Raw genomic sequence first — 23339 nt, 5'->3', positions numbered from 1 at the left:
AGAGAACTCCATACAGTCACTCAATAACTAGTTTCTGACCTACTCATGGTGAGAAGAATTATTCGAAACCATGAACATGACAAATAAGGAGGTGGTACACCGCAATATGATGCAATGTTTATATACGTGTTTCCATCTATCAATATAGATGTTATCAGCAGATCAAGCTGTAGAACCTAATCAATCAAAGACATCAAACTAACTGATGTAATAACTCCATTAACCACCGAGCATGTCAAAGTGAACTGACGAAATAAGGTAAATAAGTATTGCTAATGTATAACTTGCATAGACATGTTGTAATTTCACAAGTAATTCTATTGTGAGTCATAGTAAGTCACCGGAATATACTGTTGGTATATAAGACCTCTTAGCGGAGTTGAGGATATTCTGGTTACGATTGAAGATGAAGACATACATGATTTCTATCTTTGTAGTAGCTGCTACAGTCTCCAGCATTCAAGTCAATGCTTATTGCTGTGAGTGTCAAATTTTATTCAAAGCTAGCTTATATAGCGTTTCATTTTAGCTGACCTTCCTGATGTTTATATTTATATGTTAATCTACTTTTATAGATGATAAATAGGTAGATATATATACCTTTAGTTATTTAGATCAATCACCTAGTTATATATTATATACATATAATTAGATTATATAGTGTTATATACAGCTATATAATTTATAGTTATATAAGTTATATAGCTATATACAATGATATGTAGAAAGTAATATAGCTTTATACCATGCTATTCTAGCTGACATTTACTAACTTCAATTTTATTTATGTATTTTATTTCATCTACCTCCAGCTATATGAATGCCCGTCATTAAGCTGGCAATAAAAAGGTTTTTGCACTGAAAGTCTATTTTTGTTTATCATATACAGCATTTACCATTCTAACTTTTAAATGTCGTATCATGATAAAAGTGTTTGGTACAGCTTAAATAAATTAAGAAAAAATAAAACAACTTTAACAGTGATTGATTGTAAAATAAGTAGCCAGTAATGGCTAGATGAAGTCTGTTCTACTACAAAAATTAAAATAAAAAAGATTTAATACTGATACAATTTATATAAACTGAAAAAAAATACAAATCATGAATATGTTAAATTAATAATAACGATGAGTAAATAGAAGTGTGTGAGATAAAAATGTTACTGATGCAGTAAAAGCTATCCATAGAAAGTTTAAATACACGATGCTGGTACCTCTCGATACTGGTACAAATGTAAAAATGAGATACCAGAACTAAATACATTACTGAAGCAGTGAAGCACACAAGACTACTCCGTGTGACTAAATGTAGAGAGGATGTAGAAGCAATTCCTACTCAAAATAATGCAACATATGACTGATCATGTGAAAAGTTTTTAGTTTTTACAGTTTTTAGCGATTTACCTTAGGATCAGTCAGATCTTAGGATCCGGAAATTGAAAGCGGGTAAAATTGAAATTTTTAAAGAAAGCAGATGTTTAGCTAGTTATAAAGACATCTAGTTTTAAAATAAATAAAGAATTGATGTAAAAACTATAAACAAACAAAAGAGGTGAAGTTTTGTTTGTGGCACGCAATCAATGATCGTGGCATGCAAGCTTTCCAAAGCCAGTTAAGAACGTTCAGAAAAATTGCATTTCACAGGGATCAAACAGGTTTGGAAACACGGCTGTGAAATCAAGCATATTTTGATTGTAAGGCATAATCATATCATAGTATTGCTTATCGGGCATGTAGTGTAATGAGTAATGTACCTGTCTGTCGCTAAAGAGCTCAAGTGCAAATCCAGTGCAATGCAAACTTTCCGTGGCTAGTTTTGAATTGCTATGACTACAAATAGGGACAAAAGACAAACAAACACTAAGCAGTATGTAGATATATCTATTTTTTGTTATATATAGTTATCTGTCCTTAACAGCAGGAATAGCGTGTCCAACAGGATACGCATACAACCCATTTGCCTGCAGCTGTCTGCGCATTATTAGAGAACGTAAGACCTGGGATGAGGCTAAGGCTTACTGTGAAGGTGCTGGAGAGTATCTAGCTGTCCTCGACTCCGTGGAATCTATCAACTGGTACAAAAACTTAAGAATGACAGATCCAGGTATGTGCTTTCATCCTTACATAGTTTTGTACCTCTGTTTGAATATCAACTCAAATAATAATAAATAATAATAATAATAAATAACAATTCAAATTATGAATTTATTGAACAACTAGACAAATGCTCGGCGTTGCCTGGGTAATAAAAGTCTTAACACAAAAAATTATTTGTATTTAACATATAACAACAGTTGCCATTCTAACTTTCAAACTTCATATCTTGAGAAAAGTATTTTGTGCAGTTTAAATAAGTTAAGAGATAAACTAAAAAATAGAAGTTCATGAAAACACGAGAAAGCATCGCGTTTCATAGAGTTAATAGAGTTAGTAGTTTCAATTAATACTTCATTTTGGGCGTGAAATGGAAAAGGGTCTATACGTTATGTAGTAAGAGCAATGAATTATAAGAGCTTCCGTGGTCTTGTAGTTAGAGAATTGAATTGCAAACCTGTGGTCGCAATTTACATGAGTTCAATCCAACAAAATGCGAAATTTTAATTCCAAAATTTTAATAGCTATAGCTGGGCATACTGAAGGACAGACAGACAGACCTACAGACAACAAACTTTGAGAAATTTATATATGGTTTATTTCGCTTGCACAAGATCAATTCATTACATCCCTGTAGAGCTGTATCTAAAGATCAATTGAGTTCATCCCTATGAATTGTATCTAAAGATCAATTGAGTTCATCCCTATGAATTGTATCTAAAGATCAATTGAGTTCATCCCTATGAATTGTATCTAAAGATCAATTGAGTTCATCCCTATGAATTGTACTCACACTACAAGGGTTTCATTTATCTATGCTTATTATTGTACATGTGAAATCCATACAGTCTTGTCAAAAATCAATTTATCGGAATTATCATTCTTCTTTAAAAAGTCAGTATCAAGTGGGGTCAGAGGAGTTACGCTCCGTGCTAATTAAGCGGTAGTGATTTCACATTCTTTACTTACAGATTGGAGGAACAGCTGGGCTTGGATTGGAGGTAAGAAAACTGGAGGAAAATGGCAGTGGTTTGGCAGAGACCAGAAAGACATTCTTTTAGGTGATTGGGAACAAACACAACCTGGTTCGACTGTGGATGACTACTGCATTCACACATTTGATGGTGGCAGAGCTTCTAATGGTCTTATCGCGGAAAACTTCAAGTGGGATGATGTAACCTGCACTTCAACTCCGCAGGCTTTCGTTTGTGAAAAGTTTTAGTATGGGACCAGTTTTTCCTAACAGCCTGAACTCTATTTTATTTCTGTTGCTTTGAATAGTTCTTATTGTATTAAATTCATATTGACCCACATCACCTCTTGTCTCAGTAAATACAAACCTATGAGAGTTCTACCATATTACAGCAGGAAAATCTCTTGTCATTATAAAAAAGCCACTCTTTAACTATCACATGTGAGTTATAAATCTTTTTAACCATATATTTAGAAGTTATTTTCTTCAGTATTATAGTAAATGCATTATTTCTCCAATATATTAATCAATGTGCTTTTACTTATGTATAAAACCTTTCATAAGATATAATTCAATGTTTGTCTTTTGCTGTTGGTTTAGTCTAAACTCCTCAGATATTAGACTGGGCTCTGATTATTAAGATGGTTCTACTGTCACTTAATGAATAATCAACCTTGTTCCAACATGTTATGCAGCATATATTATATAATCACAGAGTTTACCAAACGTGTTATGCAGCATGTGATATACAGTCTAACCACAGAGTTTTCCAGAATGTTTTTTCCACGCCGTTTTTATAACCTACAATTTGATGCACAGAAGAAATTCCATAGGAGTTTTAGCTGATGAGAAATTGTTCCAAGTTATTAAAAGCCGCTAAGTATAGTGACTAAGCACAGATTTATTACAAACTAATTAAACAAATAACATTAGCTAATTTATGTATTATACTTACTTTCATATAACTGTTTTGTTATGGTAAAGCAGTAGTATAGAGTTGTAAAATAATATACCATAGTAATTAGTAGTACTGTATATAGTAAAATCACAGCAGTGGTTTAATAAAATAAAAATTCTTATAGTTTATTTTAAACACCTGTTAGAGTTGTTCAATGTATTGCAGCTTACTAAATCCTCAGCAATGTCACCTGCGGCAAATTGTTACACATTGCTCAAACAATTGTACACTTTGCACAATTATTGGTGAAAATGTAATTTTATTCTGTATTTCTATATAAGGTCTTATCATGAGGTGACCCTCGATTCCTATCCAGAAATCTCTGACTTGTGACAACGAGGTTTTCAGTAAATCAGCTAAACTATTTTTTTTATGATAACTTAAATGAGAAATGCTAACAAAGAGCATCTTTATTTGCAAAAAATATCAAACATCAAAAATTATGGTAAATAAAAATAAAATTTATTAAATAACTATTGAGAGTTTTTGCATAAAATCCTTTCAAATATAAAACTCTTTATTGTCTATCAAAAATACCTTTTATTGATTATGTTGCCTTCATTAGGAGGGGGCATTCCATACATCGTTTGAACACATGTATATCCCACAGTACAGTTACTGTACTGTACAGTACAGTTGCACATGTACTGTACATGGGTAAAATTGGTTCATTAAGGAGTTGTCCAACTAACTTCTTTATAAGAGAGGGCAACGTTTGATGCCTATATGTGATACTATGAACAGAAACCAAATGAAAGAACAAGATAGCTTATTAATAATAATCAGTAATTATAAACGTTCTCATATAAAGTATATATCTAATTGGTTTCTCTTTATTTGCTGAAACGAAACTGTAAAGTAGCGAGCAACTACATTTGATAAGGGCTTTCCAGTAAAACCTGAAGTGTTTGTCATGAACTACTGCTACAAAAAGTATTATATTGAGCCTTTTATTGGCCTTTTTATTCATGTGATAACATCGTGTCAAAATAATAACCCTGCCGAATTGAGTACGTCAAAGTAAAGGGATTCCAACTTACGGCCATTTATTAACTGTTCGTTTTTGAGCTTTTAAGAGCTTGTAATCACATTTCCGCATATTTGGAACCTACAACACAGCAGAGTAAGACATGGTGAATCTTTTGATACCAAATAATTGTAATGTGAATTTTGTTGCAAGTCAACCTTTAACACTCTTAGAGTGATTTTAGACGGACAAACAGCTGTTATTATAGTAGAAATCGTTTTATAATCGCTCACCACGTCTTTACTACATGGAAAAAGGAAAGACAACTCTCTTCACTACACCCTCGTGTATGTATACTTGGGGAGCCTTAATAAGCTGAAAAAGCTACATACTCCTATAAGCCTGTTAAAAGGAAAAACAACTTCCTTCACTGCACTCTCGTATATCTATACTTGAGGAGCCTTAATAAGCTGAAAAAGCTACCTACTCCTATAAGCCTGTTAAAAGGAAAAACAACTTTCTTCACTACACCCTCGTATATCTATACTTGAGGAGCCTTAATAAGCTGAAAAAGCTACATAGTCCTATAAACCTATTAAAGAGGCTTTGTCTCATAAAGCTGATCTGGTGTTCTTAACCCAAGTCTGTGAAACACAGGCAGGCACCCTGGAGACGCTTGCATATACAATATACCTTTTTTTCCTCGAGTGGTTTACACTGGTCTGATGATACTCTCCATACACCAATAAGCACATAGGACCAATATGCAGTGAAGACAATAAACACACCTCTTTTATTCAATTGAGCCTTCAAATCGTTCGTACCGCAACCTTTAAGGGCAGTATTCCATTAGCCCTCCTGGTCTAGTTTGTTTGGGGCTTTCCTACAAGAGCACCCAATTTCAAGCCATGAAACCCCTCTAATAGGTTCTCTTTACTTAAAATCATAGCCTCTCCAAAGCTCAGTCCTGTAGGCATACCCTCCGTTATACTCTCACCAGAATGAGAGCCCACCTCATTCTCACCAGAGTGAGTGTCCACTCTAACTGGTATTGCAATCTGTTCAGAGACCGTTCCAAATGTAATGCCGCTCAAAGGTGACTGCACCTTGTCCACCGGCCACTTTTCCACTTTGCTCATAGCTGTAGCTGCGTAGCTGGTGTTACAGACAGGCACCTTTGCCCTTTGATCGGCTTCTTTGTAACTGGTACTATCCTTCATCGATACTATTCCTGGTCAGCCTCCGTTCTTATCCTTCCCATCTTCGGGACTTTTACCTTCATCATCAGATGTATTCATCATGTTTAGCAATTGGCCATCATCTAAAAAATACCAACTTAGACCAGCAGTAATAGGTCTAAGAGGCAACAATGTAACTGGCTTGAAAATTTGTAACTTATTCCTGAACGCTTTTTGCTTAGTGAGCAGGTCTTTCTTAACCGGCTTAAATTCTCTCATAAATGATGCATTTAGATAATTTCAGGTGCTTCAATTCATCCATGCCTAAAGTATTTTTTCTCAATCCTTCTACAACATAAACCTCAGTTACCATAGATCTGTATCTACTTCCTAACTGACTGTCTGCTTTACCCACTACCTTTAACTCCAGTAAAAACTGGAGTTCCATTTATGGTTCCATTAACTGTAAATCTAGCCTGTCAGCTGTTTTTTTCAGTTACTGTTGAACTTCAGCCCCAGTATCAAACACAAAATGTCTTCAATACCAGTTATTCAGGACATATAATTACTTATACGCTACACACAAATTATTTCTAGGACAAAACCTTTTTTTATTACGAGTTATCTTTTACTATGATTAAAGAAGATAACTCTTCTTCTTACTTGATGTCCCTATGTGATACCAGTTATAATTCGGCTAACCAATGATCGACACCGTCTGCCGTTACATGGGCACACTACTTTTTCCATGCCAATTTCTCTTTAAGTGATAATAAAAAATCGTAGTTTTAGCGTTATTGATTCAACTTCATTTACGTTTTCAAAGTATACTGTAAAAAGTTAGTTTGCACATGGGGGTGCCAGCATTTTTCAGATGGTTAAGCAGAAAGTATCCGTCCGTTGTAGTTCACGCTGTCGAGGAAAAGGTAATCTAACACTAAGCTTTTTAGTTTTGCTTTTATCTATTCATGTATTATTCCCTTTTTCTGGAGAAGTAACCGCAGTTTTTGCTTCTTTTTTTGCTAGCGAAATAGTAATAAGTACCAGGTGTTGTACTAAATATATTTTAATTGATATATTATTTGTAGTCTGTAGTCAGACCTGCCAACCCAAGAGTGGGGCAATGCGTGAGATTTGGTTTTGGGGCAATTGATGTATCAATGATAGTATATATAAAATTGTGGAAATAGGGGCAAAAATCTCACGCATTTTCACTTTTTCTTTGGGGTGATTGCGTGAGTCTCACGCCCAATGCGTGAGAGTTGGCAGGTATGTCTGTAGTCTAAAATGGACTGCCGCAGAGCTGTAATAAACATAAGTGTTTGACGTTTTTATTTGTGAGCTGTTTTCAAATTTATTTTGGTTTATACTATTAAAACTAACAAGAACAACAATTATCTGGTAGATCGACTATTTTTAGACATCCAAGCTGATTTATAAGGTGAACGAGTCGTAACGTTTACCATATCTATACTAAAATCTTTACGCGTTGCTTAATTTAGTCATTAAACTGCTTTTTTCCGAGTGAAGTTATTATATTGTTCTAAGTACTGTTACCTATAACTCTACCATAGGCAAAAGTCGATGAGGATGGAAGGAGAATTCAACCTGATTGTACAACCCCAAATTTGAATGATGTAGAGTTTGACAACCTTTATTTGGATATGAATGGAATTATTCATCCATGCTGTCACCCAGATGACAAGTAGGTGCCACTAAGGACTTTAATAAAAGTTTAACTAAATCACTTTCATTTGTAGCATGGATTGTTTTTACAAAGCACAGGTGGGTTCGGTGCAGTAAAATATCAATACATGAACTTAGTAAAGTTTTTTGGGTTCTTGCCTTGAAAGAACGCTGAAAACTTTTTGCCTTTAAATGTTTTAAAGCTCCATGTAAGCCTCGCCATTGTAGTGCATACTATTTTAACATTGCATGTGTTAGTACACATGTTAGTGTATATGTTTTAGATGATTTTATCAAAAAAATCAAATATTAGGTTTGGCAACAGTCAGCAACATGATGATATGTCTGAATTCTTGGAGAGCCATTGGCAATGTTTTTCCTAAATATTTCAACGAGTGTTGCGGTTTTATTTTTGTATTTTCTGGTTGGTAAAAGCTCTCTATTTATGTAAACCTGCTTAGATATCTTAAGTGATCACACCATGAAAAATGACAGTACTACAATGATTACTTCGTAAGAACAATTTTGAAGGATGAAGTTTTTATTTAAATTAGGGCTAACCTTTTTTATTCTATGAGTGAGGGTAATTTAGTCTTGTTTAGGGCAAAGAGCTAGTTAGGGAAAGTTTCCCTCATAGGAATGGTTCTATATTGATGCAATTGATCAAACGATTAAAGCAATAGATAAATAAAGTCGGATATAACCCTTTTCGTGGTGTAATATCAACATCGGAGGCCAACCAATGGTGCGCTGGCTAATTGATTTCATTTATCATATTTTTAAATTCATTCTATTCGACTTTCTTCCAGGTAAGTGAGCTTTGACTTTCACACGGTTCAGATTTTCAATGTATTTCGAAGGTTTTCAACTATTTTCCATTTTTACTTTTGTATAACAATAGGGTATTCACATCAAGTCATATCAACCATTTCCTTGCTGTAACGTGACATATATGTACATTCTATATCAATTTGAACGAGCATATTCAGGGTTTGTTGAAATTGGCTTCTTTCAAGAGAGAAAAGAACAAAAGCTTTCATAAATTAGGCCGACGCTTCATAGAATGTGCTCCCTTTGTCATAGTGTGGACAAAAAACAATTGTTGAAACGTGTAATTTCACAAAGGAGATGTAGTGCAGGCTGTGAAAGCCCATCAAAGAGAGTAGGGTTGTTATAGCTGGAATGACAACAAACTTTTCACACTTGAAGTCTAATTTCCCTAAACCATGTTCATCAGAGTTTGTTGTAAATAAACCTTACAGAGTGAGATTACCTGATAATAACACTGTTTTAGTTGTTCTTATAGCCTGTGCTCTTTTCTTTATTTAACCGTTGGTTGTTAACAGTCTTTACAATAAACTTTTTTGCGATTTGGAATCAAATTTATGGACTGGCTGACTTCAACATTATTTTTGAGGTCATCCTTTTGAGAAATACTCATAGCTAAAGCTGAGTTTATCTCTACATATTGCTGTAGTTTGTTGTATTACTCAGCGATACCTTTTTGGAATTGCTTTAGTCTTGTCTGTATCTTTGTAGGCCAGCACCCAAGAATGAGGATGAGATGATGGTAGCCATATTTGAGTACATCGACAGAATCTTTGCTATATGCAGGCCTCGCAAGCTGCTCTACATGGCTATAGATGGAGTGGTGAGTTTTGTTTGCTCGTTACACTGGTCCTCTATAGTTATTCAGTCCAATGGGATGGAATATACAGTGCGACTTCTACTTAAGAAATTAATTCGTTCAGGAAGCCGTTCCGTCTGTAGAAAATATTGTAAGTAAAAACTGATTAAATACCTAAGTTTTTTCTGAGCCTCGGCCTCGCAAACCTCGGATATAATTTTTGTATAAATTTTAAATACATGCAATGGTTAAAACCAGTAACAAATACATGTTAGAATTATATTACTACATAGTAAAATAAATAGAAAAAGCACAGATGAAAAGAGGAAAGAACCAAAAGAAAACGAAGAAAGAATACAAACGGTATGGTTAATTGTTTTCCTTTTACATTAGTCATTTTGATTAGGCGAAGCGAAGACTGGGGGAAGATAGCGGTCAAAAGAGGCGGGTGTTGTATTGTTGTCTCATTTTGCTAAGAATATTTTTAAGAGCGCAAGTAGAACGATTTATTTACGCTGGCATATACTAAAAAATCTGTCATCATATAGAAAACATGAAACTTGACTCGCTAGAAACAAAGGCTGTTCTACTCTGTATGTGATATATGGTGACTCTATATATTATATAAGGAATGAAAACAACATCCCTGTTATTTACTGATATTTGCCAGCTAATGAAACCGATAATGACACATACGTCGCACCTACGTCAAGCAAATGGATTAAGTTACAACAGGCCTTCTGGTCTTTCTATTTAGAAACATCTTTTGTAAGTTGAATCAAAATTTCTACTAAAAGACTCCAAAGTAAAGGTTTCACTATAGTATTGTTTTAGAACCATGTTGGCTTTGGTGTAAACTTCATAACCAAGTCACCGCTAGCAATCGTGCGGTTTGTTGCCAACTTTCCTGTAAAACAGAGTTATAGCTGGAGTGTTATCTTAAAGTTGGTGATCTCAAATGAAGGTTGAGCAATTTTGGTTGAAGGCTTTTCCAACTGATCTCTGATTGATGATTGAAATTCACAATTTCCTTGCAGGTGATAAACTATATAATATAACAGTGGCTCCTCATTTTCCACACTTACTTGGGACAAATGCCCTTACGGAAAAAGCGAAACTCGTTAAAAATTGAAAATAAGCTATCCAAATTGACAATGTTTTGAATTTTTATCATTGCCCGGCCCATGAGTCTCTACGCGTATTAGATCTTGATTGAAGGACACAGATACAGTTTTATGAATTTTTTCTGTATAATTTTATGTACCACTGCTGATTCCTTCAACCAGACAGTAATAGTATTCCACAGCGGCATGCTAACATCCTTCCTTAGCAGTGTCTCCAACAATTTCATTTTTTCACTAATAGTAAGCGTCTTCTTCTTTTTGCTCACTTCTTGGCTTGGAAGACACTAATCGTTTTGGTACCACTTTCAAGCACTGAAAAAATAGCTGTGTATGTTCAAAGAGCACAAGGAAATAGCTATGTACTGCAGTGAAGGGAGACGGACTGAAGTATGAGCTTTTTTGTTGTGACAATACACATCCTGGCGATGCTTGGTGATGTGTCTTGACCAATCAATTTTTATTATTTGCTGAATATTTTTGAAAAACGGGCGGATAACTGAAACTGCAGAAAGTGAAGCGTGAATTGGCTGAGGATCGTTATATATACATGTATATATCCAAACTGTTTATCTTATGTAGTTTTGCCTTCTTCATGATTGCTGCATGTAGCAACGACTTTCGTTTCTTTATTCCGCTGATGTTTATTTGATGACAGGGCAAGTTATTCAGCTCATATAAAACTAAGGAAGCTCCTGCAGCCCGTGGCTCTTCATAGGAATTTACAAGAATGCCTTCCGTTTGAAGCGCTATTGTCAAGAAATAAGATATTTGGGAGTTGTCTGTTCACTATTTGCCATCCAGCATGTCTCAGGGTCAAATGCTAAATGTTTGTTGCAGGCTCCACGCGCCAAGATGAACCAACAGAGATCTAGGAGGTTCAGGTCAAGCAATGAGTCTGAGTAAGTGACTTCCTTGTTCATATGGGGCACCCCTCCAATGTCAACTTCAGTTGGGTTTGCTTGTATCACTCTGCCTAGCTTAGCAAGGTCGTTAACTTACAAATATGTCAAGAAATGCTGCCCTGCAAATTTTTTTTGCGTTGGTTTTTTTAATAATGTAACATGATAATTTTATCAACTTTCTACAAATTTTGATATATCAAAACAAATTGGGATTTGTCTCCCTTTGTTTGTGCTTGACACGGTGGCATATTCACGCACTACCAACTATGTGTGTCCATATGAGCAAATAGCCTTTACTGACTGTTAAACTATGTAAAAGCAATACAATATTATTCATAGTTATAATGTTTATTTAATAATAATAATTCCATAATGAGCATCTGTGAAAATAACTTCAATAACAGGGCAACCATTATCATAGTGATGATCCTTATTGAAGCGCCTGATAGATAGTGTGTTACCAATAACTGTCAGCTGGATGGATTGTGACTGTAAAGCTTTAACCGGGAAAATCCGTCGTTGATGGTGACCTGCATGTCAAACACCAAATTAAACCATAACTGCCACGAACAACTTTTATCGTATTTACTAGGTAAATCAGACACGCTGATTCCGATTTTGTAATCAAAATAAAGATTAGGCCACTAACTTCAGAGTAATGAAGGATTTTTTATAGCAGTTTAATATCGGTCTCGAAAACAACACGATCGGCATAACAAGCTCCGTCCATAAATACGTGACGTAACCTAGCTTTTTAGGAACAGAAGTTACGTAGGGATGTTTAGACCGATTTAGAATAATAGAGATGGGTGTTTTAAAATCCATTAATATCTAAATTCAGCCTTAAAAATAATATCAGTCTTTTCTAAAAGGTAGATAAGCTATTTAGCATTGCATATTTAAAAAGCGCGATAACAACGCTAGCTTGTGATAAAACCGTGCTTTTTGAGCTCATTTTTCTCGGCGTCCAGCCCATTTAAACGTCATGTAACAAGCTGCGAGCAATTTTAAATAGTTTATATCCCTTTCATAAAAAAACTAAAATTATTTTACAGGCTGGATTTAGATAATAATAGGTTTTAAGACACCCATCTCTATTATTCTAAATCGGACTAAACATTCCTAACTTCCGTTTCTGAAAAAGCTAGGTTTCGTCACATATTTATGGGCGGAGCTTGTAATGCCGATTGTGTTGTTTTCGAAACAGATACTGAAATGCTATAAAAAACGCCTAAATGACTGAAGGTTAGTGGACTAATCTTTATTTTCAGTACAAAATCGGAATCAGCGTGTCTGATTTACCTAGTAAATACGATAAAAGTTGTTCGTGACAGTTATGGTTTAATTATCCATACAGATTTTTACTGTTAATTAAAATAAAGTTGTCTTGTGACAGTTTGAGCAAAAACATAAACATTACCGCTATCCTATTTAGCTCATTTTAACAGAAGAAGATGAGGAAACTTTTTTGTCCGTGTTGACTTGCACTAACTGTTGTCATGGTTCAGAATTTCCAAACCAAAAAGACATTCAATTCAAATTCTTCAAAAGTCGTCTATAATGTATGTGTATATTTTATAAACCTTGATTTTATGGACCCATTTATAACACTTTCATTGTTTATGAAAGTGTTATAAATGGGTGTTTATGTCTAACAGAGTATTGATACTCGGAGATGTAACTTGCCCAGACATACTCATCACCGCTAGTTACATGATTTAACATCCTGTCGGTGCAGGAGGCGCTGCACTTTTTGTAGCTTCCTGTCTGTCTGCTATTAGTATCATTCATTTCTGTTCTTATCTCTCATTTTTCGTCATGTTTGAAAGAACCAAGAGAGTAGAGTTATCAAAGATCAGAGCTCAGTTGGAGGCCAATGGCGTCACACTTCCGCCAGAGAAACCCAAGTCTGAACACTTTGACAGCAATTGTATTACTCCTGTGAGTGTCTCTTTGTCACTTAACTTACACCGTGGTATATTATACACTTACTGCATACTGGGTCTTGTTACTTTGTTTTCGTTAGTCTGTTATTGCTGAACTATCTTGCTTCTTTATAGCTAATTCATGCCGGGCTTTTATCAGTAGCTTTGTGGTGGCTGTAGTTAGTGCTGCACGATAACACGATATAATTCGATATGACGATATATTTCAGTGGACGATTTTATATTTGGCCAGTTTTCAAGTCGATATGAATATCGAAGTCGATATTTTATCGAAATATCGGCTGATTTTATTTTGCAAAAATGGAGTTGTCTCTTCTCTTTATTGTAACGAGCTGACAACTCCTGTTTTTCAACCAATATTAGCCAATATCCTCTCATATCGTTCATGTTAAAGCCTAACACTTTCTATTGAAAGAAGACAACTCCAATGTTCGATATTTTTCGATATTCGATATATTTTGAGACCAAATAATCGAATGTACATGCAAAGATATCGTGCAGCAACAGCTGTAGTCGTGGTTGTTGTTAAATAGTTGAACTCTGAACTCTACCGCTGCTTCTGAGTGTTTCTTCATTGTTAATACCAGGAAGGAAGACTAATATAAAGACGGATGGACATCGCATTTGTATTTATAGATCTCCTGTCACAAACTAACATTTAATAAAGGTGCTTGTGGTAGTACAGTATAACTCCACTCGACGATCATCTTTTTGCGAACATTATCTGTTGGCATGTGAAGGAATTCATTCCCAATGTGCGTTGTTAGAAACTTTTTGATACATAATTTTGCGTGATAGCAGAAAGTAAAATGTACAATTGATGCAAAATGTAAAAGTTGAGCCAATTTAAACAATATCGAGTGTAAGCTAGAGTAAGTTACTCCAGATATTTCTATCACTTACTCTGCTATCGAGTCTGAGCATTGTTGACTTTTCGATTTTGCTCAAACTCGTAAAGTAACAAAAAATGTCTACTGATATAGCTTTGTTTATTTAGTTTTTACATATATTTTAGGTTTTTGTATTATTAATATAATACATATCTATATAATGCACTATTAGGTTATGTGTACTTACCTAAAATATTTACTATCAGTTTTTGGGATGTGGAACAAAGCGAATGAAATAAAATGTATGGTAAGAATATTTGCTTCAAAATACAAGTTTGACATGCGGAGTAAATATAGTAACAGATTAACTTCTAAATGTCAGGGTTTGACTATATTCCAAACAGAAAAGACTTCATGGTTCTTGATTAGGGAAATACTGGTAGAAGGCAATATTTCATTTTACTAAAATTTTTATGCAATTTTTTGCTGCCTTTTGTAGTGAAATAATTGTTTCCGTAATGCTAAAGCAGCGGCTCCAAGAGAACAGACAGGTTTTTGTCACAAGTCTCATTTCTCTGTAAACTTCAGAGTTTTATATCTGAGGTTTAAATCTTGTAATGCTTGTTGTAAATATATCTCATCACATCCAGTTTCCTTCAAAAAAATGTACATATTCATCATTGCTACCCCTCGGAGTTATGTGACCTTCAGAGTCTGGGTGGTATTGTTTTACTATTAGTGCTAAGGAAAGTATGGACGTGTTTTCCATTCTTTTCTTAAAGGGAACGCCATTCATGTTTCGGCTTGCCGATTGCCTCAGATACTACATCCATGACAGACTTAACACTGACCCGGCATGGCGCAAGCTCAAGGTCATTCTTTCTGATGCCAATATGCCAGGCGAGGGTGAGCACAAGATCATGGACTACATACGTAAACAGCGAGGTTAGTATATCTCTCCTCTATACGCTCTATGAATATTCTAGTCTGCATTACAATCTAGCTTTGTAATATGTTATCATATTGTAAGCTGTTAGTATAAAGCATACTGAAATGTTAATGTTTAATTAGGCCATGATTTCCGCTCTAACTGATTCTGTGTGTGAGCAATTTAGTTTCTCCGACTCAAGGACTGGTTTCACAGGTTGTGTTTAAAGCACATCAATTATATCAGTACCTTTATCATATATTTCAGTACTTCAGAGTCTTGGCTTTCGAATGAACCTATATTCAATACACAAAGAATAATAGAACTATGAAAAACAGGTTGTCAAAAGTATGTCCTGCAATAAAAAAACACTTGGTTGTGGTTCTCACAATGTGATGTCATAATTAGCATTTAGCCTTAGGTTGTCGGTGCCTTTCGCTGCCATTGTCACAGAAAATTGCCCTCTTCTGTGACAATCGGTGCTCTTAACCCAGAGAGCGCGAATAATAAACTAGGATTCTAGATAATCAACAATGCCTGGGATCGTGCTAATGCTCGACCAATAGAAACACATGTTCTGGGTTAATAGATTCCGGGTGATTGTTAGAGTTTGCTTTTTTCATCCTTAGTTGTAGTAGTATTATTATCTGAAGAATTCGCATCACTTTCCATGTTGCCTTCTAAACATGATTATGCTTCAATAAATATACTGTCGTTGATAAAGGTAATGAAATCACATCAATTAAATTGTGCCCTGCAGTTGCGTGGCCCTAGGACTATACATAAATTGCACTCGCGAGATCACGCAATGCTTGAAATTAATTAGCCTTAGTCATGTCCCTCAACATCACAATAAAAAGAGAGGGCTAGTACATAATATCATCGGGAAACATAGTCTGGTTCTTGAAATCTGAGCTATTTATCATAAAAATCTGTACATGGAGAGCTAATTACACTGATTCCTTTGTCATCTTCATTGGTTCTCTGGAGTTTTCCTACGTTCGCCTGCTTCTAGCGTCATTATAGTAGTTGATAAATAAGTGGTAAGAGCACACAACACCGAATATGAACATTGTGGCGTCATAATTTGCGAACCTATACCATTGAACATTTCTGTGGTAGCGCTCTGGGGAAATCCTATAAACACCAACCAATATCTGTCTCACGATGTCAAACAATGGCTCATTTGAAAGCCAAGATATTGAAGAATCTGAATAAGCTGAAACAGTACTGATATAATTGATGCACTTTAATACTTTGACTGCAGCATTATTCGCTGAACTCTGTAAACAACAGAATACCACCAATAGTACCTGTCGTGGGTGATCTTATAGCAAACCAGATGATGCCGAATACAAAAATGTTTGTTTTTTAAATAAAAATACAATCCTCTGGGCTCTAGTTCATACTTCATACATGTTAACCATTTTATTTTGCTGCCAGAAGCATAAAATAATGTAAAAGCAGTTTAGACAAGCTAGAATAAATTAATGCAGAATTATATAACAACATTTTATGAATATATTACCAACCAGAAACAGAACTCGGAAAAATGTACGATCGACTAACAAATAAATTTGTATCCTTCAAAATATGATTATCGATAGCAGAAACTTCCTAAAATTAAAAACGATGAATGCGCCCACAAAGGTTTCGAATTTAAACTAAAAGACATTGTAACAACGTTAGACAGGAAACACCATAGAAAAACTTCTTTTATAGAAACTACCGTTTTCAGATAATTGGCTTTTGCAAAACATCATTTTTTCGATTGATGAACAAAGCAATTACCAAGCAATATAGCCTTTCCTTTTGATATTTCATAGATGTATGTAGGTTTATATTGTGTTGAAACTCGGGTTAAGACGGCTGTCACAAATTTTTGAAAATGTAATAAATATTTTAAAAATCATTTGCAACATCACAATTAAATGGGTGGTATTTTTTTGTCCATTTCTTTTACCACTATTAATTAAATACTTGTTCTAACTGTCTAAAATTGCTTGATAGGCACTCTAAATATATTTCTACTGTTAATACATAAAGTTTGTAGATATTTTGAAATCATATTATGCTCATTTGCCGGTCGCTAATTTTTATCAATTCTTAGCCATTGCAGATTCACAGAAATGCGAAATTGGCACTTTGGTCACACAAGCGTTTATGCTCAAATGCAAAAATGGCACAAAAAAGGTTAAGACATGATAATATCGACACCCGTCATAGTGTGTTGGTGTATTTTTAGAACTCTTTGGTATTGCTCTTTTCTCATTTGCTGATTCCTTTAGTGCTCTGGAAAGTTACTAGAAACAGTAGTGCCACACGCCTTTGGGTGCTCTACTGTTCATGCTGTTCCTTCATGGACTATTTCTGTTTTATTTTGTGTTTGTGACAGACTAGTGTGTTTTACTTGATCTTAGGTCAGCCGGATCATGACCCCAACACTCAGCACTGCCTGTGTGGTGCCGATGCTGACCTTATCATGTTGGGGTTGGCAACACATGAGCCCAACTTCACAATAATAAGAGAGGAATTCAAGCCAGGTCAGCCAAGACCATGTGAGATTTGTGCACAGCTGGGGCACGAGGCAAAAGAATGCACAGGAGCTCCTAAGGCTAAACGAGGCGAGGTGAGATTATTATTTCTTTTGATAAGTTGGCCGGTTTGAGTAAGTATTGAAACATCATGTGAATCTGTGTGAAACATTCGCTTGAATTGAAACTTAGTACAGTGCAACCTCAGGATGCAATTATCTTGATATATGATTTTTTCACTTTGCGAAGTGAAGCATGATGATTTCACCTCATACGAATTCAACAAAATTCTCGCTCAAGCTCAAATTGACAGTCGGTGTGCTTATTGCGTACGCCAAAATAACAAAGACGCCGAAACTCTTCACCGCAAATGTTTTAAAATATTATTGCAGGTCATAACTACTAAATACAATAATGTCTCTGTAGGTAACTATAGTTACTAAGGTTAACATACTGTTTTGTCACTAGTTGTTAGTATGTACTGCGCTTATATAAAATTTTGGTGATTTTAACCAGGAAATGTTTGCATTATATAATTACCATGGTTTCTATACCCCTACATACGACTTTTTCACCATGTGATGCCAACCCTGGATTAGATCAAAATTGTATTCTGATGGTGCACTGTATCAGGAAATGATATCAAAACTTGAGTTGCAGGTAGTGGTAATGGCTTTGTCTCTAGTTAGTCCAGCAGTCATAGTTTATCTCAAAGAGGCAGCAGTTTAGTATTGTTAAGTACTATTATGTATGGCGAATCAAGAGTAAGGTTTTATCTGTCTTCTCATTATCACTTCTATGATATAGTTTTAATACAAGTAGTCATTGTTTACTGACAACTCAGAGTAACGACAGACTTTGAAACTGCTCAAGTATTTGTTTAACACAAATTCTTGTAAGTACGGCAGCGCAGTGGTGTTACAGTTGTGAGCGTAACAACGTGCCCACGCATGCGTTTGATAAGTTGGCTAAGGTAACGCAGCCACCCTCTCCAACTCTCACTCAGTATCTTCCCATGTTAGTCGTACTCTAATCCATAATCTATTCATCAAATAAATAATTTGCAATAAATAGATGTGTTACGCTACATTATATAATACAGGGAAATTATAGAAAGTACTTAAGTAACAATACATACAGTAGTACACTATCGTATGTATGGTCAAATGACAAAATGGTTAGAGCCATTCATTTGCGGTATTCTAGACTAGCTTAGGTTTTCAAACTTTATCGCTGAAAATTTATTGGATATGCATTATTGCATAACTTTAATTCATAAATTTCAAGATATTTGAAGTTTATGAATTAAAGAATATTAAATTTATAATTTGAAATTTATGAATATGTTAGTCATTTTCAAGATATTTGAATTTTTATGACTAGAATATTAAATGAGTTTAAATACTGCCAAACCAGTAAATAAGGCTTTAATGGATAAAAGAGGAAAAAGTAAAAGCTATCATATTGCTGAATGATGATGGAATGGTCTAACCTATTAAACTACGGATACATTATCAACGGATTTCCTGGAGGGAATAACCGTCGTTAAATGAGGACTACATGTATCATATCGATAAGCCATGGCATTGTTATCACTACGACTGAATTTGACTTGTCTCAATCAAGTTTTAGTGACTGTTGGTTCAATACCCGTTTTATAACTTGTCTGCTTTTTCACCTCTTCGCTTTCAACATTGTCCCTTTTTAGAAGCAGTCATAATTTAACAACATTTGTTTAAACTTCTGCTTATTAAATTTTGAATAGGAACTAGACAAGTTTTTATTTTAATTTCAAATCTGTAACTTGTCTGGAACGTGTAATCATGCATATTAAAATTAATGGTAATCTTTTTATGTGTCATTTGATATAGAACCCTCATTGTTGTCAGAGAAAGAAACATGAGGCTATAGGGTGTCTTGCCTAGCTCATCGCATACCACGAGCCGCGTAATGTGTATCGGTACAGCGTTTGTGTATGGCCAAGAGTTGTGTGGTGTGGGTTTAATAAGCTTTGTAAAAAATGTTGTTAGTTTGTGAGTAGTTATTTTATTAGTGCATTGTGTCTGTATGCGAATGGAAGGAAACCATTTTCTGCATTAACGAAACGTGTTTACATCCCAGGCTGAGATGAGTTTCGTTTTTCGAAAGCATTGATTTTGATCACAATTTTTTTCTTCTCCATGGTCAGTCGTGTCTGACTCATTATAGCTAATGAGATTTCACTAATTGTGGATCAATTGATTTGTGAGGATCGTCTAGGCCTATTGCATAATAGTCTTAGGGACAATAATTATTTTCAACAATAATAGTAATGCCGTAAGCTATAGTAATAGCGATAACCCTTTTGACTCGGGATACCTTCAAGTTATTACACGCGGTAGTAAGGGAAGGGTTGAAAAATTTTCAAACACAGTCAGCAACATTCTTGCTGACTTGTTTTTATAGCATCAGCTGATGTAAAATTGAATGCTGATCAATTTAGTTTCAAAACCTTTTCATAGATCTGGTATTTCAAAAGTTATGATATATTTTGTGCACCTTTGTCGAATATTAAGTTCTACGGAATATTTAATCGTCGCGGTAAAAAATCGAATAGGTAGCGAGAGTCATGTTTTTATGGTTGTCATATTTAACCGTGCCTCTTACATATTTATCAGCTCTTGAACTTTATTCCAATTGTTCTTCATATGTCAGAGTAAACAGTTTTCAACATCTGCGCTTCTACAGTAATTTATTCTCGCCGCTCTCATCACCACCAGCTGTATAAGAGTTGTCACCCCTCTGTCTGTCATGTTCAGGCTAATTACTATTATGTGTCAGTGATAAAGTGTTGTATGGTTGTTGACAGCATGATGAACTGCCAGAAATACAGCCAAGTGGTGTAGAGTTCATATTTATCAGACTGAATGTGCTGAGGGAGTACCTCTCCAGAGATCTCCTCCTTACCAACATCAACTTTTCCTACGATTTTGAGGTAATATCTCCGGGTTATGACCTTGCTGTCGGTCTTTTGCTGTTTAATTGACTCCTTTGACATCAAACAGGTTTTCAAAGTTTTTTCCACTTCTAATTTCCTTGTCCTTCTCTGTCTAGGTAGGCAGAGCGGTTGACTTTACATACCCCTTGTCATTAAAATATTGAAGTTATCAGCTCATGCTTTAGTAACAGTATTTACCTTATAAGAGTTGTCCTGGATTTCACATTTACTGTAAAACCTTTATTTTAACGCCATGGCACTCTATTTTTCAACTCTTCCCCCAGAGTGGTGGTCAAATGGAGGTGGAATTCAAATAAAGGTTGCGTTCAATTAGAGGTTTTCCAGTAAGAATTCTTAGTTGTTGACAAAAGTATAAAATTGGAGTTGTTTTCCTTGTAAAATTTGCAACTCTAAATGAACTCTTTTCTTGTAGTCTCTAGTTCATAAGCAGAGTTGATGTTATGCATTTTATTCAGACCTTTTTACTGCCTTTTCTCTGTAATAGCAAATTTTATGAAAGATCATCAGTTTTAGATAAAATCTAAATAATTGCGTAGTCCTTGCTGTTGGTACGAGATATTCCTTTGCGGCCTACGGCATGGTAACCCTATCTCCTGAACTAGAGGATCGTTGATAAATGTATCATGGCTGTTCTACTCCCACATTTAGCTATCATTAATTTTGACACAGTATGTTAAATATTAAGGCTCTAGGCATCTAATATTTTATTTCAATTTTCAAACAACTTGCTCCCTGACTGAAATAATTTGTTGGAGTTAATATATAATTAATTCATATAATTGTTTATCTTATTTAACAAAACATCAGCTAATGCTCTGCATTGTTATTACTCATTACAAGCATCTTTTCAGTTATTTTCAAATTGAAGAAATCACGGACTCGCTCGTAGAACACATTTGTATTTCCTACATTTTGCGGAAGGTCCCGTATAATAAATATATCAACATGCGTAATCTTGCCTTTCACATTTGATCTACTCGGTATTTAAAATTTCAGTACATAAATGTGAGCTCTTCTAAATATGCGAAAGTTGCCAGGTTGGTTTGTTTTTATCTGATCTGGTTGTCTATGGTCAACTGATTAAAACATGAAGATATCATCCCGGCCAATGGTTAGTCAGTATTCCCATTTTATAAAATCAGCGTAATTTTCTTTTTCTGGAAATGGAAGTTGTCTCATCGCTGTTTAACAAAAATTCATGGAGGCATAACTCTTGTAGCTTATTTGTAGCTTTCACTAAAAAGTTTTAGAAATAGTTTGTTTTGAGTTGTTACAAGTTGTAAAATAATTTTAATGGCTGATTTGTCGAGGAAGAGGTAGCGATTAGCGATGGAGTCATATAATAGTTTTATTGATAAAATTTGATAGTCTTGTATGGCGTTTCTATTGCCTATTAATAGTTGTGTAAGTCATTGGATGGACAGTCATTTGTAAGCGCAAGATCAGGTCAGCCTAATTGAATTGGAGACTCCTCATAAAGCAGTTACTGTTTTCCAACTGGTAGACTAGATATTTATCATTCAATTCCCAATCAAATCACATTTGGATCGATGTGTTTCATTTTTCAGTTTAATCGTTTTTCACTGCAGTGCATTATTACGAATGAGTGCCTTGCTAAATTAGTTATAGAATATGCCATTGGATCACCTTCAAAAATGCTTCATTGTGCTATAAACTGAAGGTTAAACTAAAGGTTGTCGAATATGAGTGCTAAAAATTCTTTTTGGTTTTTTCTTATGAAGGTAATTCCAACTTGTCTTGTTATTAATATGTTATTTCCATTTCTTGAGTTTTAACCATTTATTAGTGTACATTTTACTAGTTACTAGCCTAGCCAATACTTTGCCTAACCAAAAACAGCCTCTTTCGGTGACTCATTTGTGTTGACAAGACTTTATGATTAGCAGTTGCTAGCCAGTGGAATATGTACTAGCTTCTAAATTTGACTATGCAAACTTTTTGGTATCTAGATCAATCTGTATGTAATCTATACTCCCTCGTAATCTACTAACTGGGACACATACAGCTGCTACGTGCGTGCATGTATTACATACCAAAACTCTCTCTTTAATGTTTCTCCCAAGTGTCAGGCATGGTTTCTTAAGATCCTCAATATTCTTGCTGCTAGCCATCGGGTTCGATTGACTTGAAGCAGTGGAATCAGGTCAGTAGGCGACCTTTAATCTTGAGGCTCTTTAACCGCCGGATTAGTCGGTCCGATACATTGTTGCAGAGGGTGATAGACGATTGGATATTCATGTGCTTCTTTGTGGGCAATGATTTCCTGCCTCATCTCCCGAGTCTTGAGATCAGAGAAGGTGCCATTGACAGACTCGTGAGAATATATAAAGAAACAGCTCGTCAAACAGGGGTAACGCATCTTGTACTTATATCTTTTCCGTACATCGCTCTCGGTATTTGGGGCTAGTCTCATAGAAGGTTTTGTTCTTGTCAGGGTTACTTGTCAAAAGACGGAGTGGCTGATCTCAACAAGGTTCAGGTGGTGTTGAAAGCTCTTGGAGAAGCGGAGGACCAGATCTTTAAAAACAGAAGGCAAGACGAGGTATGGCTTCCACGATTCATTACTGTGGTGCA

The 23339-nt window shown here is 35.1% G+C and overlaps 2 protein-coding genes across 2 annotated transcripts in view; both read left to right on the top strand.

Annotated features, from left to right (window-relative positions):
• Window positions 1-400: 400 nt before the first annotated feature.
• Window positions 401-3650, top strand: LOC137399965 (C-type lectin domain family 17, member A-like). The gene is made up of 3 exons (XM_068086244.1): window positions 401-479; window positions 1918-2103; window positions 3065-3650. Exons 1-3 carry the CDS (start codon window positions 407-409, stop codon window positions 3313-3315), a joined length of 510 nt encoding a protein of 169 aa, XP_067942345.1. The 5' UTR covers window positions 401-406; the 3' UTR covers window positions 3316-3650.
• A 3265-nt stretch (window positions 3651-6915) lies between these two features.
• Window positions 6916-23339, top strand: part of LOC137399250 (5'-3' exoribonuclease 2-like) — a 41573-nt gene continuing 25149 nt past the window's right edge. Inside the window, exons 1-10 of the mRNA XM_068085275.1 lie at window positions 6916-7095; window positions 7744-7874; window positions 9395-9506; window positions 11444-11505; window positions 13338-13449; window positions 15067-15229; window positions 17633-17841; window positions 20595-20720; window positions 22978-23115; window positions 23200-23307. Coding sequence (XP_067941376.1) covers window positions 7021-7095; window positions 7744-7874; window positions 9395-9506; window positions 11444-11505; window positions 13338-13449; window positions 15067-15229; window positions 17633-17841; window positions 20595-20720; window positions 22978-23115; window positions 23200-23307 — 1236 coding nt within the window. The 5' untranslated portion in view covers window positions 6916-7020. The remainder of the gene's footprint in view (window positions 7096-7743; window positions 7875-9394; window positions 9507-11443; window positions 11506-13337; window positions 13450-15066; window positions 15230-17632; window positions 17842-20594; window positions 20721-22977; window positions 23116-23199; window positions 23308-23339) is intronic.

Source organism: Watersipora subatra, chromosome 7, assembly GCF_963576615.1.
Source record: "Watersipora subatra chromosome 7, tzWatSuba1.1, whole genome shotgun sequence".
In the NCBI taxonomy this organism is placed as follows: Eukaryota; Metazoa; Bryozoa; class Gymnolaemata; order Cheilostomatida; family Watersiporidae; genus Watersipora; species Watersipora subatra.
This window is presented reverse-complemented; position numbering and strand designations above follow the sequence as displayed.